This window comes from Mastomys coucha, unplaced genomic scaffold (genome assembly GCF_008632895.1).
Source record: "Mastomys coucha isolate ucsf_1 unplaced genomic scaffold, UCSF_Mcou_1 pScaffold13, whole genome shotgun sequence".
Classification (NCBI taxonomy): Eukaryota; Metazoa; Chordata; class Mammalia; order Rodentia; family Muridae; genus Mastomys; species Mastomys coucha.
This window is the reverse complement of record NW_022196895.1, coordinates 6,001,600-6,020,247: the sequence shown is the minus strand read 5'-3', so window position 1 is coordinate 6,020,247 and position 18,648 is coordinate 6,001,600. Positions and strand designations below refer to the sequence as shown.

At 38.8% G+C, this 18,648-nt stretch overlaps 1 protein-coding gene across 5 annotated transcripts in view; it reads left to right on the top strand.

Moving 5' to 3' along the window:
- Positions 1–18,648, top strand: part of Ccny (cyclin Y) — a 134,333-nt gene that overhangs the window by 67,607 nt on the left and 48,078 nt on the right. For all 5 annotated transcript variants that reach the window (XM_031364943.1, XM_031364942.1, XM_031364944.1 and 2 more), the window contains 2 exons: positions 514–588; positions 9,728–9,762. In XM_031364943.1, the coding sequence (XP_031220803.1) occupies positions 514–588; positions 9,728–9,762 (110 nt within the window). The remainder of the gene's footprint in view (positions 1–513; positions 589–9,727; positions 9,763–18,648) is intronic.

The window sequence follows — 18,648 nt, the reverse complement described above, 5'->3', positions numbered from 1 at the left end:
GAGGCGTGGCGAATAGCAGGAGATGGGCAGAGAGGTGTGGCTATCAGAGGCAGGTCTCAAACCAGGATGGTTACACATATACTTAAAACACTACCTTTTAGCATAAACATGCCAGTGTCTTGAAATGACCTCAGACCTCATTTGCTCACTTCTGAGGAGCACATGCCCCTGACATAGGTATAGAACTTACACAGAATTGTGTATAATAGTCTTCCCTACCTTTTCAGGGCCTCTCCGTGCAGAGGAGACTTTTCAAAAGACAGTGTAGTTTTGGGCCAATAGCTCCCCTGTGGAGCATATCAGATATGGGTGGGTTTTGTTTTGTTTTGTTTTTTCCTAGAGTTTTCAATAGCAGTGTTCTTAATGGAACCAAAAAGAATTTACTAACATAAAAACTGGCTTCCACAGTCATCAAATATACCAACAGTTTAAAATGGAGAAGTTGAAAATTAATCATGACTCTACCTAATTATCAACTTGTTATTTACTTAATTTCTCTTTCTTTCTTTAAAGATTTGAACATGGAATTCAATCCTTCAGACCATCCTCGGGCCAGCACAATATTCCTCAGCAAATCTCAGACAGATGGTAGGTTACTAATTCATTTGCTTTTAAAAGTATAGTTAACCCAAATAGTTAACCTAACATTACTAGGATTTGATTTTTCATTTATGATAGAGTTCCATGAAGTACTGTGTTTAATGGTGCCCTTTGTTTATTCTGTGGTAATGAGTTGCATTTTTACAATTTTATATTTGAAGCAACTGTCTTCATTTTGCCATTAGTTAGGTTAGCTCTGGTTGTATTCTATAGTGAAAGTTAATTGAGTCAGAAATTTCCCTTTAGGTCCTAAAGTTTAGGAAGTGACACTTACGAAGTTCTGAAAGATCACAGATGTATTCACTTGTCTGACTGTAAGTAAAACAAAACAACAATCTAAACCTTAAGTGAAAGTCAAGTAACTCTCTCTGTCCTGTCACTCATTAGCTCAGTTGAACCTGCACATGAGATGCATATCCTTTCGTTTCATTTCTTTCCTCCTCCTCTTCTTCCTCTTCTTCTTCCTCCTCTTCCTCTTCTTCCTCTTCTTCCTCCTCTCCCCCCTCTTCTTCCTCCTCTTCTTCCTCCTCCTCCTCCTCCTTTTTTTTTCTTTTGCCTAACTTTAGGTAACTGGCTCATTCTAAAGATGTTAGAATCCTTGCAGTCTGCAGTCTGTCCTGGGTGCGTGTATTTTTTCCTATGGTGTGGGCATATCTCTTCTTAGTCCCATGGCTTACCTCACTGTTCTCTGACCATTAGTTTCAAAGGAGAGGAAAGATAATACAAACTAAGTTTTTATAAATCTTCCAGGACACCAGTAGAGAAGTAGGGTATAATGGCAAAGTGACCAGGGTGTCCCTGGCGAAGGGGAAAACCTGCTGATTCTACCCTTGACTCTGGACAGATTGATGTTTCTAATTCAGTTTAGGTCCTACAGAGATTACATATTTAAAACAATAGTTTATGTATAAGAATGGAGAATACCTCAGTAGTGGGTGGGTGTCAGCTTTGACATAACATGAATGATTGTCAAGCTGAGTACTTGAAAAAAGTCCCTAAGAGTAAGAAAAGAAAAATCAGTAAGCACCAAATACTGGTAAAGGATGCTTTCAATCTATTAGGTTAAAAAAAAAAAAAAAGTCAACCCAAAATTTTTCTCTTTGACAAATAAAAAGCTGCTGAGAGATATAGCATATTACAAGCAAAAGAAGATAGGATAGGATAGGGTGATTAAAATGAGAATCAAAACTGATTTTTCCCAAATACTTGAGAACAGTAAGGTGAGAAACTAGTGTCAAGCCTGGTGGTAGATAGGGTTCTTCTGTTGAGCTAGGATGTCTTCCCTATAAATCTCCTGTGATTGTCAAAGCCTCTGGGTAAGTGACACACTATGATTGTCCCGGTAAAAGGAAGTAACCTAACAAGAGGAAGGATTCTTCCACAAATAGGCGATGGCCATTCATTTTGCTAGAATCCATCTTTCTTCCTTTTTACTAGAACTTCAGATTTTTGTGTATTGCTTTAGTTTCTAACTATGAGGGCTTTCTGCTCTCCATGTAGACATAACTGAGTTTCATATTACAAACAAAAAGCAGAGTAATCTCTTCCAGAAAGTGTTCTTCTCTGCTCTTTCCATTCAGATTGCTGCCCTGGCCTGGGATTCAGGGGGACATTTCAATCCTGTGGCCCTCACTGCCATAACTACCATTCTTCAGGCAGAGCCATTTGCTGAAAACAATTCTCTTTAATGAATAGTCATTTTATCACTGATTTTAAAAAGTGTTTTTTTTTTTAATACACATAACAATCTTGGCAACTTTAATGACTTATTTTCGAGTGAAGTAGTTGAGAGAATTGGTTATTTTATGAAACAACTTTGAATAACTTGGTACAGAAAACTTAAAGCTACCATTGCTCTTCTATGCATGCATGGCCAGTTAGAACAATTGCGCCACATGCTGCCAGGTTGCAGTGTCTGTGTTTACCTGTTTAATTCCACATCATCTTCTCCTGGACTTCTCCCTTGGAGCACACCTCTCTGATGGGGTTTCTTAGGGACTCAGAGTATATGGTCCTGATGGGAACCTTTGTTGAGTTCAGGTTCTCCTCATACATCCAGAGCAATGATTCTCAACCTGTGAGTCACAACCCCAGGTAGCATATAAGATATTTACATTATGATATATAATAGTAGAAAAATTACAGTTATGAAATAGCAATGAAATAATTTTATGTTTGGGGTCACCACAACATGAAGAACTTTGCAACATTAGGAAGGCGCTGCTTTAGAGCCTACGCACAGACCTGGCAGATTATGCATCCTCTATTCCAAGTGGCTGCCTCTCCTCAAGCCACTGATCTCTAGCCATTTTATCTCTGTAAACACCTGAGCTCAAGACCTTACTCTTCTAGCCTTGAGTTATTCTGTGACAAAATACATTTTTTTCTAATTTATTTATTCCTCGGCATTTTTAAATATTTACTTTATGTGCTATGTGCAGGTGAGCTTTGGAACTGTAGATTGCTAGACACCATCTTACCTGTCTGCTTTTTTTTTTTGGCCTATGAACAATGGTATTCCTCTCTTCTGGCTCTTTTTAATTATGTAGTACATTATAACTGACCATATTCACCTGTTTGTGTAGCTGAACATGAAACTTGAATTCCTAGCCAACTATGCCTTTTACCTCTAATCAGCCTCTATGTCCCATGTTCCCAGGCCTGTAACTATTGCTTTATGCTGTACTTCTATGAACAGCTCTTTGAAATCCCATATGTCAAGAGATCATACATCTTTCTATGATGACTTACTTTATTTAACATTGAATCTTATTATTCAGAATTAACTTTTTGAAACAGTGTCTTGTTTTGTATACTGGCCTGGATGGAACTCAGCATTTCTCCTGCCTCAGTCTCGGTACTAAGATTGCAGGTATATGTCACCAGCTCAAAAACTGTCTAAACTGTTACAAATAAAGACTATCTCTTTATCTATGTTACCTTTTGCTTAAGAAGAGAGATTGTTTTCTTCAGTTTGCTCTTTTGAAGTATGCTGCTACCAGGTATAGAAAGTTGATAAAACAGAGGAACAAAAGGATGAAGGCCAGGAGTCTTACTACTTCATCCTCACTAGCTGAACCACTGTGAGATGGGTCTATGTGGCAATTCACTTTTTCCCTCAACCTCTACCTTTATTATAAGGGGATAAAGCCCTTTCATAAGCAGTGGTTTTTCAACCTGTGGGGTATGACCCCTTTGAGGGTCAACCAACCTTTTTATAGAGGTCACATAGTAGGTGTCTTACATATTAGATTTTCACATTACAATTCATAACAGTAGCAAAATCACAGTTTCAGAGTAGCAATGAAAACAGTTTTATGATTGGAGGTCACCACAACTTGAGAAACTGTATTAAAGGGTCAAAGCAGAGGCAGGAAGACATAGGTATTTCTTGCGCAGGTGGTAAATGTACAGTTCTTTCTTCCCATTCTGAATTCTTCTCATTCTGCCCACCTCTTTCACTGCAATTATTCCTTGAGCTGTGGGAGGTAAGGGCTGTGTATGTGATGGAGAATGGGGAATACAGTCTCTTGGCCAGGCCAGGTCTGTGAGGGATATTTTCTTCAGGTGTAGGGGTTTGGTCTTTTCTTGAACATTGCCTTTCTTTGAGCATTGGGCCTTTCATTCTGGACAAAATTGTTTGCATAGTACAAACTCCAATGCAGTCATTTAGAACTAAAGTGAGTTTTTCTTCGCTTTTACCATAGCCTAATGGTGCCCCCAGATGCAGTGGGTAGGGGACTTCATCAGGAAATACAGACACAGAACAGAAAATGATGGTGGTGATTTGCCCAATGGGATTGGGTTCTCTCCCATTGCCATCATAGTCTCATTCTACTGTTGATAGACAGCTTTGTGCTGTGGTCTGTTGGTCAGAAGTTATATCTAGTTATTTTTTATCTCTGAACATCTTCATCTCCCTCCTCTGTCAATACCAAACAACCCTCTCAGTGTGTTCCATAGCTTAGTGGCCTATCTTTAATTAAATATGTATTTGATTACCTGACACATGACATCTAGGAGGCTGCAGAAATAAAAATATGTAACAGACATCGTGTAAGAACAGCTAGAAGCCACACGTAGTGATGCAGGCCTTTATTCTCAGCACTTGGGAAACAAATGAAACCAAACAGAACAGCTACAAATCTTGGGAGGAGATTCTGAGGTCCACAGAGACTAGAAGCTCAGAACCATAACCAGTTATTTATCTGCTCTTTGTAAGTATGGTTTTTTTCTAATTTATTTTTGCATGCATACATCTAAAAGTGTGTGGGTATGTCTATGTCTTGTGTGTACACATGGCAGATATGCTGGAGGTGGGGTTCAGAGGCATTAAATCCTCCTGAGCCGGAGTTGTAGGAAGTTGTATGATGCTGCCCTATGTAAGTGCTTAAACCTGACAGAGGTCCTCTGGAAGAACAGTAATTAACTATCTTTCCAGTCCCTGAATAGGTTTTTCATCTCTCAAGTTAAGTTGGTAACTGTTTCTGAGACTACAAGAAAGATGGGAAGGATGCACAGTCTGCCAGAAAACTCCAAGCACAGTGCCCTAAATAGCACTAGTCTAAATAACTGAAGCCCAGCAACTTTTTTACACTGAGTTTCTTCCTTTGGCTAGGGCTGTGCCATCCTCTCTACTGGTCTTGGTTTCAGAGTTATGCTACCCATAGTACTTTACACTAGCACACAAGGTTTAAGAGGAAAGGAGATGCACTTCAGCTGAGAGTGGAAGGTAATTCTTTGCTCAATTGCTCCTGCCTATCTTTCTACTTCTAGTTTTTCTTCCTACAGATTAATTGGTCTTGTTCAAATTTAAGAGTTACTTCTGAACATCTTGGAAGCATACCAGGAATAGGTCAGGTTTGTAAGATGGTAGAAGTACTTTGTAGTAATGTACCCAGCCAACACCTTAAGTCATCAAAATACTGCCTCACCTCCATCATGTACAGAATGGTAGCTCAGTTATTTCAGTGTATTGCATGAAATCATGGACATCCTAATGCAGGACAAATATACATGTGAGCCTATGAAAGCAATAGAGAAATTGGACATGGTGATTCATGCCTTTTATTCCTGAACTCAAGAGGCTGTGTAAGGAGGACTATGATTCCTGGTCAGCCTGGTCTGCAAAATGAAACCCTTTTTGAAAAAAGTGAAATAGTGGAGAAAATTTCCTAAAAATGGAATCAAGTAGGAAAAGTATAATCCCTATGACAAAATACATTTATATTTTAAAAAATGAAAATATAGTCAGTGAAAATGCTGATACCAGTACAACAGTTGTCGTGTTTGTATTGATATGTTTATATGTCAGTGCATTCATGAAGAAAAACACCCATTTTCAAAAGTATACATTTCTGTAAATACACACAGGAAAGAGACTTAAAAAATATACACCAAAATACACAAAAAGCTATAGTATGTTTTCTTTTTGTGTTATTTCCAAAGCTTTAATTTTTATTTATACTCTTTTTAAATTTTTTCCTCATAGTGCTTTGCATTTTCCAATTTGACATAAATTTATCTTTTATAATGAGAAATCATTTCAGGTTATAGTTGGTTGACTTTTATGTGTTTCTGAAGAAATCCTCTGGCCCTAGGCATTCCCTATGGAAACAAGTTGATTGATAGATTTTTGCAGTGTCTTGCTTCCCTATTTTCTGTCTTGTAGTTTCCTCATCTGAGTGTACACAACTGTGAAATTGACCTTTCTGTCCCTGTTGTCTCCTCCTTGCTCATTTGTATTTCCTCTTGAATGTACAGAATATCCCAGTCCTCAGTCCTCAGGATCTGGATCTAGAAATAAATGAAGATCTGCCTACAGTCCAAGCTCCCTTCCTTCATCCTTGTGGAAATGACCTCACCAGGATGCCTTGCCCAGGGCTAGGAAGTGTGAGCTAACATCCTCTTACAGCACACTTTGTGTTCTGGCCATTGTGTTCTTGACCTCTGGTCAACTTATGAGCTCAACAAAGTGCAGGTTTGGTATCCATTCCAAGCTAGGGCTCAACAGTTATATTTTGATGTCTGTGTGTGTGTGTGTGTGTGTGTGTGTGTGTATGCATGTGTGGACGCATATGTGCACGCTGTCCTATGTCTATGTAGAACAGGTTGGTTTTGAATTCACAAAGTGAGTTTGAACTCACAAAGTTTAGTTAGTGTTTAGGGGTCTGTGGAATCTCACTGGCAAACGACTCAAAAAGAGATAACCCATTCTGATATTCGGGGTTTATTTGCTAACGTGAGGTACCTGATTGTCTGTATTGTTGAGGTGTCATTTCCCTCATCCTTCCTTGTTGGATGACTCCATTTAAACTTTTTAATATAGTACATTTATTTTAGAAAGCTTCTACAGTAGTAGGTTTCCATGTCACTTCTTTATGAAGCCTCCCTCATCCCTCATCCCTCTTCTACCCCATTTAATCCTTGCCCCATTATTTTCTATTTCCTCTTCACTCTTCATACCACCTGTGTTCTATCTCCTTTCTCTTAAAGCATCCTCTACTCCTATGACCCTTTATTAATTTCTAGACCTCTGTGGGCACTTCAATTTATTAAACATGCATATGTAAAAACTCAAAACTAGAATCTGCATATTAGAGAGAATATGCACTGTTTGACTTTCTGGGTTACCTCTGTCAAGAATGACTCCAGATCTATCTGTTTACCAGGAAAATTTGAATTTCTGTTTTTTTATTAGCTGAATGATTTTTCCATTGTAAAAATATAACGCTTCATTGGATGATAGACATCTGGATTGTTTCTATTTTCTGGCTATTGTGATTAAAGCTTCAGTGAATATGGATGATTTGGTCTCTGGACAGTAGGATATAGTCCTTTGGAGAGAGACAAAGTGTATAGCTAGCTCATGTGGTAGGTCTATCTTTAGCTTTTTGAGGAGCCTCCACACTAATTTCTATAGTGGTTGTACTAATTTGTGTTTCCACCATCAGTGAATATGCCTTTTCCCATATCCAGATCAACACTTATTCTTTTAGTCTTAGCCTTTCGGATCAGGGTAAAGTGCAACTTCAAATAAATTTTAATTTACATTTCCTTGATGGCTATGGGTATTGAACATTTTAAAAAATATTTCTCAGCGATTAGTATTTTATCTTTGGAGAATTCTGATTAATTACATGCCCCACTTTTTAATTGGATTGGTTTCTTGACATTTAGTTTTTTGAGTTGTTTGTATATTGTAGATTAACCCTCTGTTAGAAGTATAGCTGGTATTTTTTTCCCATTCCGTAGACTGCCTCTTCTCTTCAGTACAGAAGCTTGTCAGTTTTATGAGGTCTTATTTAGTGGTTGCAGGTCTTGAAGCCAGTATTACCAGAATACTGTTTAGAATATCTTTTCTTAGTCATGTAAGTTAAAGTATATTCCCTATTTTCTCCTCTCACAGATTCAGGGTATTATCAGGTCTTATGTTCAGGTCCTTGATCTATTTGAAGTTGAATCCTATGCGAGATCTGAAATGTTGACCTAGTTTTATTCCACAGATAGCTAAACAGTTTTACCAGCACACTATTTGTTGAAGATGCTGTCTTTTCTCCAATGTATAGTTTTGGACTTTATCAAAAATCAGGTGGCTATGTAAGTATGGACTTCAGTTATATTGATTGTTTTTATGCCAGTTGCTGGTTTTATTACTATAGCTTTGTAGAATAACTTGAAATCTGGGATGGTGATCTGGCATTTTCATTGTTCAGGAATCTTTTGGCTATTTTGAGTTTCTGTATTCTTTTGTATTTCTGTATTAACTTTAAGGTTGCTTTTTAAAATTTCTGTGAAGAATTGCATTGGGTGGGTTTTTTTGTTTGTTTTGAGGTAAGGTTTTAAAACATAGCTCTGGCTGACATATAACTTGAAAGATCTACACGCTTTTGATGCTGGAGTGTTGTAATTAAAGGCCTGACCCTGCACTGGAATTTTGAAGGAGATTGTGTTGGATATGTAAATTGCATTTAGTAGGATGACCATTTTCATAGTATTGAACCTTACCAATCCATGACCATGGGAGGTCTTTCTCTCTCCTGGTATCTTTAATTTCTTTCTTTCAGTTTTCATTTTTAAGTGCTTAAGGACAAGGTCCCTTCACTTGCAGGGCCAGGACTTTGGCTCAGCTACATTGGAGGCACCAAGAGATGTGTCCTTATGAATCTAGAACAACTGTTAAGTGTAGAAAACTCCAAGGCTTCCAACTTATTGGCTAGAGGGCTTTGTGAGTCCAAACCACAGGATAAATGCTTGCTCAGCCGAAAAGCTGAATTTGTACTTTGTTGAGTTAGTACCTTCTCCTTGCAGAAGCCTGTCCTTCATATTCTCTACAAGGAACTACTTGGTTAGCTGATGTACTGGTATATGCCCATAAAAGTTAGTCTTTAGGAAGAACAACACAACATATGGTGACAGTAGTTTATCACAAGTTTCTTTGTGTTCTCTGACAGCCTTTTGCTGAGGCTGAAGGTTGCCTGTTCTGATAAAAACTGAGGCTAATGGCATACAGTACAGTTCAAAACATGCAGGAACAAAACTGGACAAAACAGCATTCAGTATGGGAGGCTCATCTGTCTCCCTGAGTGAAGAAACTGCAAATGCTCCCCTGGAGCCTCCTAAAACAGAAAGAAGCTCAGGCCTGTTCACAGTACTAGCCAGAGGAACCAAGTGTCTTCCACTACAGAGCAATTTTGTTCTACATCACTTGGTCTGCTATTAGGGATATCAATGTTCTTACTAATAATGCATTCATATAATATTGATCTATAAAAATCCATTTGGGTTCTAGGTAAATAATTCTCTTAATTCTCTTAAAGTATTGGATAAATATAATTTTCATAAGATATACCAATACTTCATTCAGGTCATGAAAGTCTGTCTTCAGTTGACTTCAGATACAGTTATTATGGTTTTATTTAAGTGACTGTGTATTGACCTCTGTTGATCACGTTTACAGCTGCCATTTGTGCAGCTTCTTTACACTTCAGTTTGGTAAATGAGTAAGTAACTGGAAACCTCGGTTGGTAGGATAATAGGAGCATAGCAAAGAGGCTCATTTCTCTGCCACCTGCAGGGATTGATATGCAAGCATATAACATTTTTGTCCCATGTTTTGTTTTCACAGTGAGAGAAAAGCGCAAGAGTCTCTTCATTAACCATGTAAGTGAAACTGCCTCCCCATGTTTTTCATAATGATTGTATAGTAGAATGTGGTAAGGTAAGGTGTACTGTGTGTTGTGTGGTACTTACAAGAATGTGAGGGGTTCACTCTCGCTAGCATGTCTCCAGATACTCTAGGACTGCTGTGGAGGGGACATGCCTGTGGGGAAGACCCCAGCAAATATTACACAGGTCCAAACAAAGCAGAGGCTTTTAATTTTGAACCTTTCATTTCTGCTCCTTCCCAAATTATTGGCTTTTTGTTGCTGTTGTTGTTTGGTTGGTTGTTTTGTTTTGTTTTTGTACAGTTCCCTCTGAGTAAAATATAATTATTTTTCAAGGACAGCTTTCTGCTTTCTCTTTCTCTTCTACACAGTGGATGTTTGTGGGACAGTTCCTCATATTTTGTTTTGTATACTCAAGAACAGTTGTATGTATGGGGAGACTAAACTTGGCCCTTTAATTTTAAAAGCATTTTCAAAATTTTCCTCTAGTGCCTTGGCCATTCTGAGCAGTGTATCTCCCCGTGGTGGCTGCACAGGATAGGAACAGGTATACCTACCTTCTCCAGCCTCTCCCCACCCCTCCATGGCAAACTGTCAAGAGACAAGCTGTAACCACCCCTCCCGTTCTAATCATGTTTGTTCTTTAAGAAAGAAAACTGCTTCCACAAGGTAAGGAATGATATAGTTAGGTAAACTGCCAAAGTAAGTGTGCCATAAATTCTCACACTGAAAACCGCAGTGATGAATCTGACCCTACAAAGGCTTGACTCAAGATTCCTAGGCTGCATTTTGGAACTTGTAGATCCTAATATGTGTAATGATAAAGCTGCATATTAAAGACTCTTAAGGCCACCGGAAGGTGAATGCTGGGGTCATAAGAAACTGGTGATCCCTCTATAGCAATGATAGCTACTACTTGCAGTTCACTTTCTAGAGGTCAGAAGCTCTCCAATTTCTATGGGCTAATTTTCTTTTTTTATTTGCTTGTGTTATGTGAGGGTACCATGGTGTATGTATGTGTGTGTGTGTTTATCTGTCTATGTCTCTCTGTGTTAGAAGGTGTATTCCTGAATCTAGAAAGGGCAGGGATTGAAAATAAATTCTCTTTTTCAATTTACCTGTCATGTATACTTGGCTGCATACCCCACATTAACATTTACGCTCATGAGGGAAGAGCTAAAATTGCTACCAGACCCCTGATCCAATTAAGGGCATGTGAAAAGAAAAAGTGTTTGATTGTCCAGGCTACTCCTGATAATAGTTAATGGGACAAGTGAGATTTCACAGTTCCAGTCTCTATATTTGTTTTCATATGTTCTTCACTCTGTCCTTACCTACATCTTATGCAGTCTTGGCATATGTCTCCTACTAAATCAGTAGCCATGTATTAGCATGTGGATGTGGATACTAGTTGTACATCCTAACTTCTGCTTTCTTGAGTGTTTGCCTGCTGTCATACAGTGGATTCAGACAGATGTTGGTTTTTTACATATACTTGTTTCTGGATAAAGATAGCTGTGTACTAAGTTTCTTTGTAACAGGTGACCCTGTAGCCTTTCACACTGTTCACAGACTTGCCTGCAAATGAGCATATGAGTTCTGCTTCAACTAGAAAAAGCCAAGTGCTGGTCAGCCACATAAGACAGAGTCAAAGTGAGACTATCTACAGACTGGATTAAGTCAGAATAACAATTGTGAGTTTCACAGCTTCTCACATAAAAGTTAAAAGAAGTAGAAGGGGAGCTGGAGTAGGCTGGTGAGATGGCTCAGTGGGTAAGAACACTGACTGCTTTCTGAAGGTCCTGAGTTCAAATTCCAGCAACCACATGGTGGCACACAAACATCTGTAATGAAATCTGACACCCTCTTCTGGAGTGTCTAAAGACAACTACAGTGAACTTTCATATAATAATAAATAAATCTTAAAAAAAAAATAAATAAAAAGAAGAGGAGCTGGAGAAATGGTTCCACAGTTGGAAGCACTTGTTTTCAGAGAATGTGAGTTCAATTCCCAGCGCCCATGTAGGGAGGCTTATAACCTCCTATAGCTCTAGGTGATCTGACATCCTCTTCTCAATTCTTCAGAATTCTTTAAGAAACGGAATTTTTGCTGGTTTCAGTCTGTATCTCGAGTTATGGAAGTAAAAGGAAGTGGGACAATCTGGAATCTGATGTTTTTAAAATTCTGAACTTTGCTTCAATAAGAATAAGAGACTTATTCTTATTGGAGGAGAAATTTGTCAGACAGTTAGTATGCTAGGTATGAATATAGTATTCTTGGAGAATGCTAAAAAGATTCAGTAAAATTTCAGTTATATAAATATTTTAAAATCTGCTAAAATGAAGGAATTAGACTTTAAAGTAGTTTCAAGTTGAGAAAGAAGTTACAAAGTTTAAAAAAAAAAGATGGAATGCTACCAAGTTCTCTTTGCAAATTTAGTAATACCTTACCACAGATGACACAACCAAAATGGAAAGTTATTGTACAGTCTTCCTGATGGATATATACATGCAAGAATTCTCAGTAAATATTTGGAAACTGAATTAAAAAATACATAAAATACACCATGATCAAGTTGTCTTCATTCCAGAACTTCAGGGATGGGGACTTGAGATAATTTGTGTTCCTCTCAGTAGTTGCAGAAAGGTTTGTTTGTTGGTTGGTTGGTTGGTTGGTTGATTGGTTGTTTTACAAAACCTAACATCCTTCATGATAAATAGCCCTAAGGGACAAAGACTATTTAAAAAAAAACATATACCTAACATTATGCTAAATGGGGAAAAGCAAAGCGTATCTACTAAAATGAGGATCAAGATACAAGGTGTCCACATGTCCACTGTCTCTAGGTTTTTGTTTGTTTTAATATAGTCCTTGAGCTCTTAGCTACAACATTGAGACAAGAGAAAGAAATGAAAAGAATAAACAAACTAAGAATATCCCTACTTACAAATAGAAATTTATACACAAGAGACCTTAAAGACAATCATCAAATTCCTAAGGCATTTTCAGCAGGATAGTAGTATACAAAATTACTGTTAAAAAAAGTCAAGGGCCTTCCTATATTGTAATGACAAACATTGGTTTTTAAAATAGTAAGTCATGGTTCAAAAAATATCTTAGAATAAATGTTTACAATGAAAGCTTTAAAACACTGGAAAAAGAAATAGAAGATACTAGAAAATAGAAAGACCCATGAGTGTTGTCAGTGAGAAGTGCTGTGACTTAAGCCTCAGCCTTCTATATGGAGTTGGAATGTAGTTCCTGAACATTGGGCCTTCTGCCTTCTTTTCATTGCTCTGTGCCTAGGTTGGGACAGGAAAGTCATAGTGCCCTTACTTGTGCATGGTCAGAGTATGCTGAGAGCACAGGATGACCATCAGATCTTCACACTGATCAATGGGCCTCTATGTAGTAGTTAAATGGCGACAACTCATGTTTTATGTTCCTGCCTCATCTTTGCTTAAGGCTTGCTTAAGGAGGGATTTCCAGGTGGAAACTAATAGGGAAGAAAGAATATAAGACCACATCCATAGTAAGTACCCTTCATCCTCACCATAGTGAATGCCTTTGGTCTTGCTTTTTTTCCCCCTGTGTTTTGTCTACAAAATGTTAATTTTCGAGCCTCACCTCTGAGAGACTGTGCTGGCTAGTTTTATGTAAATTTGACACAGGCCAGAGTCATCTGAAAGGAGAAACCTTCAGTTGAGGAAATCAATAAAATCCAGTTGTAAGGTCTGGAGTTCTAGAACAAAGGAGGCTGATCAAAAAAAAAGTTATTTTTTTAAATTAATAGACCCAGCCCATTGTTAGTGATGCCATCCCTGGGCTGGTGGCCCTGGGTTCTATAAGAAAGCAGACTGAGCAAGCCCTGAAAAGTAAACCCAGTCAACAGCATTCCTCCATGGCCTCTGCATCAGCTCCTGACTACAGCTAAATAAACATCTATAGTGTCTTACCCTCCAATATTCAAAACTGAATGTGTCTCTAACCCTGCCCTGCTCTGAAAATATAACTTAAAACATATATAACCATTATATTAGAAAGCTGCAGATATTTTGGGGAAAAAAAAACAAAAAACTTTCCTTTTTTTTTTTTTTTTTTTTTTTTTTTTTTTTGGTTTTTCGAGACAGGGTTTTTCTATATAGCCCTGGCTGTCCTGGAACTCACTCTGTAGACCAGGCTGGCCTCGAACTCAGAAATCCACCTGCCTCTGCCTCCCAAGTGCTGGGATTAAAGGTGTGTGCCACTACTGCCCAGCCAAAAAACTTTTCTTAATGGCTGTAGAGATGTCAAGTAGCAGAATACCCCAGTGGGTATGTGAAAATCTTCACGAGCATATTGTGGCCAGTACCATCCTCTCCTCACATTAGGCCAGGCTTTATCTGAATATTACCTCACTTTTAATGATCATTTTATTTGACCCTTTCAAGCCCTGAGATGCAAGACTCTTTCATAGTCACCAAAAGTGGGATCCCAAAATAAGTATTCTGTTGAAAAGTTACTTAACTTTATTTATGGAGTATGTCCTTTATGTCAATGGCCATGCATTCTCCCAGTAACAACAGCAAGGGGCAAGCTTTGCCACCTGCCATGGACAGATAAGGGCAACTTATTGGGAACTGTATTGCTTGGTTGTGTATCTATTTGACACAAACTAGAGTTATCAGAGAGGAAGTAGCTTCAGTTGAAGAAATGCCCCCATGAGATCCAACTCATAAGACATTTTCTTAATTAGTGATCAATGGGGCATGGGCCAGTTCATTGTGGGTGGTGCCATCCCTGGGGTGGTGGTCTTGAGTTCTAGAACAAAGGAGGCTGATCAAGCCATGTAAAGCAGGTCAGCCAACAGCACCTCTCCATGGCCTCTGTATCAGCTTTGCCTCCAGATTCCAGTTGTGCTTGAGTTTCTGTCCTGACTTCCTCCAGCGATGGACTGTAATCTGGAAGTGTCAGCAGAATAAACTCCTCCCCAACTTGCTTTTTAGTCATGCTGGTTTTTGTCCCAGCAATAGAACCCTAATTAAGACAGAGACTGAGCCCAAGGTAGCCATGTGTGACCTAAGTCAATACATTGTTGAGTGTGAAAAGATCTACCTTTACCAGACACTCCAGGATAGTGGGGTAAGTTAAGGTGTTCCTTGCAAACAGATTGTGAGAGTTGTTTACACAGCACTCTATGGAGAACAGATCCTTGAGTACTGGCCCCTGAGCCTAGCTGTGGCTCCTTCCCCAGAACTTGTACATCTCAGTCTAGTAACTATGGCTCCTTGAGTCTGCTTTCCCCTTCCCCATACCACTTTGCTGAATGTGTCCTTCCCTTCAGGATGGCATAGGTTGTCCATGAGATTTGAGGTGCCATTTTATTAGGCTCACACAATCAGCTTATACAGGACCCTGCATTTATCGTGGGGAGGCAGACTTCGTGTGCTTAGTGGTAGGGCTACCAACAGGCCAGCCTAAGAGCTGCTTCTCATCTGGTGACTCAAGTCCAGGTGCTAGACAGAATCCAGCTGAGTGAATGCAGGTGAGAACAAAGCATGGTTAGTGTTATTGAGGTGAGTACAGGGTATGTAGACACATAAGAGAGGACATAGTCTACCATCAGTATAGAAGGAAGTTCTGGGAGGCAAACCAAAGGGACACAAAATGCCTTCAAGGTACATGTGTGCAGTCTAGACAGATGAACTACAGAGTAAACAGGTTTTGCCTGCTGCTCTCCCCTGATTTGATTAAGTGTGAGTGGTAAGATACGTAGAGTGAAGGCTAGGGACACTGGGTATAGGCACTTGTTTCTTGCATCTGACAGTCATCAGTGTTGGGATTACTAACCAGATAACCTCAGTAACTAAAATACAAGGTAATAACATTTAGGTACTTTTCATCATACAGTCCAATAAGCTTTATATATCAGTGGACATTGGTGTAAATAGTAAATTATTTTGTACTGTGGGCATTGTGTGGAACCTTGACTTGTTTCAGTACTAGCTTTACAATGATCTTGTTTAACATTCATAATTTTCTTTGTAAAATATGCATTGTTTGAAAGAAAAATGCTCTTACTGCATTGGAAATAATCCATCCTGAGGAAATAATTCTTCCTGATAGTCTTTTGCCTGGCTCCTCTGCTAGAGACCACTAGTGGGAGATTATCTTCTCTGTTACTGAGACAGCTGTTACTGGGATTCTCAGCTGTCTGTCCCATTAAGCCTCTTTTCAAGTAAAATACTGTCTTGAGCATTTCTTTTGTGATCTAGAGTGTCATAGACATCCTCCATTGAAGGCATTTCTAACATTTTAAAAAAACATGCTACTATGCACAGGAGCAGATCCTTCTATACACCATCCCTCCTCTAACACTTCCAAATGAACTCCAGCATTCCTCATCGTGACCTTATGAGACCAGGTCTGCTATTCTAAATGCTCCACTGATAAGTAAGTTCAGCTAAGAGTTCCCTCAAAGTAACCTAGCAGGCAGGCAGTTATCTGACTCATGTTACAGTTACTGTGTCCCTCTTGTTTTTTTAACTTATGTTATTTCTATTTCTTGAGATATTTATGCACGGTCATGTATTTGCATCATATTCTTTCCCCTTCCAACTACTCTTCAACTTTGCCTTTTTGATTCTCTGTCAGTTGGCTGGTCTGTCTTTCTGTCTGTCACATACACATACACACATAGAGAAACAGAGAGAGGTACAGAGAGAAATAAACGCTTACATATAAATACAACCTGCTGAATCTATTTAGTGTTGCTTATATGTATGTGTGTTTAGGAATGACCACTTGGGATTAGATAGCCTATCATTGAACTCATCCCTGGAAAAGATCAACTCTCTCCCACTGAACAGCCATTAACTGCCTTTATAGCTTTTTATCTATGGGTAGACCTTGTGAGATTTCTCCCCTCTACCTTGGGATATCAGCTAACTTAGGTTATTGTACAAGTCTTCCTTAGGTAGCCACCTAATTGTTAAGATTTCATGGGTGCAACTCTGTGTCATATATAGAAAACTCTATTTCTCAGTAGATATCCTGGTCCTCTGACTTGTATATGTATAGTCTTTCTTCCATGTTATTCCCAGAACATCTTCTATGATGTTTCCTGAACCTTGGGTGTAGGGGTTGTGTTGCAATGTATCAACTGGAGATGGACACCCCACATTTCGTAGGTCTTTGAATTTTGACCAGGTGTGAATTTCTATGATGCTCCCAATCTGTACAAAAACAAGTTTCTTTGATGATCAACAAGTGTTACACTTATCTGTGGATATTTGGTATTGGGAATTACACTAGTTTAGGGTCCAGTGCCTCACTATCCATGGGTAGTTGATTAGGTTATAGTAATAGGTATGAATTCTTTCCTTTTGAATGGGCCTTAAGTCCAATTAGGTTGCTGTTGGTTATCTTCCAGATAAAAGTGGCACTGTTGCAACCTTGGATACCTCTTGCTGTGCTGATCATTGATGTGGTTTGTAACTAGTGTCTGCAATGCCTCTTACTACCATCTTTTTACCAGCAGATTGGATGTTGCAGGGAAAGTAGAGTCTCTGTCACACCTGTATAAGCATACTGTTTTGTTTATTTTCAGAATCATAGGACAGAAATTGCTTTGTTTGAATTACTAATATTATAATATAAAACATATGGCTGAAGCTAAGAACTATCTAGCATATTGAATAGCATTTAAAATGTTGATGAAGCCCAAGTGAGTATCCTGTGACTGGTATGAACACAACTTTGGTTCCATCAGAAGCATTGAAAGTTAAAGCTGTCCATGTTGTGGCATTGCGATTAGGTGTTATTCCTTGGTATTCCCTCTCTCCTGCTGTGCTCTTAAAGGAATAGCTCAGTACATTCTCTGGCACAGGCTCTCCTAATAGGTTTCTGCTTTTAGCATTCGAGTGCCATGAGGCTTTAGGTCAAAGACAGTTACACTTTTAGAATTTCAGCTAGTGGCTTAAGGCCAGTTGCACCTACAGTAATGAGACACTGAAGCTAAAATTTGAGGGTAAGGGGACTAGTTATAGAAAAAATTGGTTTGGGGGTGGAATTGTTATCTTAGAAAAGATTTCAGCCCTAAGTTTTGGGATACAGAGCTGGGCCACCTCCAGGCCAGGACTGATGTCTCGGTAAGAAGCTAAGCTGACCTTTGACCCCTTGGTTTGCATACATGGTATATGTTCTTAGCCACAGACTCAATGATAGATGAAGGGGAGTTTCAAGCTGCATTCTTTGTTGCAGTGTAGCACAGTGCCCCACAGTTCTAGTTCTTGGCACTTTGTGTATCACAGTTTAATATTCAGGGAATTATCTAAGGAAAGAGCTGAAACCCCACATCTAGAAGTAAAATACTGTTGTCTTTTTGCTTTGTTTGAATTACTAATACTATAACATATCTCTAAAATACTTATTAGCATGGTAATTAATTGCTGGATTTTTATGACAGAATCTATTGATTCAGTGGAATCACTAGGTTTTTGTACCTGCAACGTGCAGATGTCATAAGCATGGATTTTTAAATTTTTTATATTTTTTAATATTATATGATTTTAGTGCTATTACTATGAGAGAATTACTTTTAATGGCATCCCAAGATACAGTAAGGAGAATGCTGATTCTTCAATCAACCTGAAATGCCATGATAAACTTAATATTGAAATTCTACACTGAACTAGACTTGCTCTCTCCATACTCCTTCCACACACAAGCTCCTAGTAGTGAGCTTGAACTGGAGGCCCCATAGTATCACCTGGTGGTCTGAGGCTGGTGCTTCTGACCTGCCAGCTGCTTACAGAGTATTCCACAGTACTGCCACTGGTGCTGCCTTCTAGTCCTGTTTTAAGGAATCAGACACCTAAACAACAACAACAAAAAAAAAAA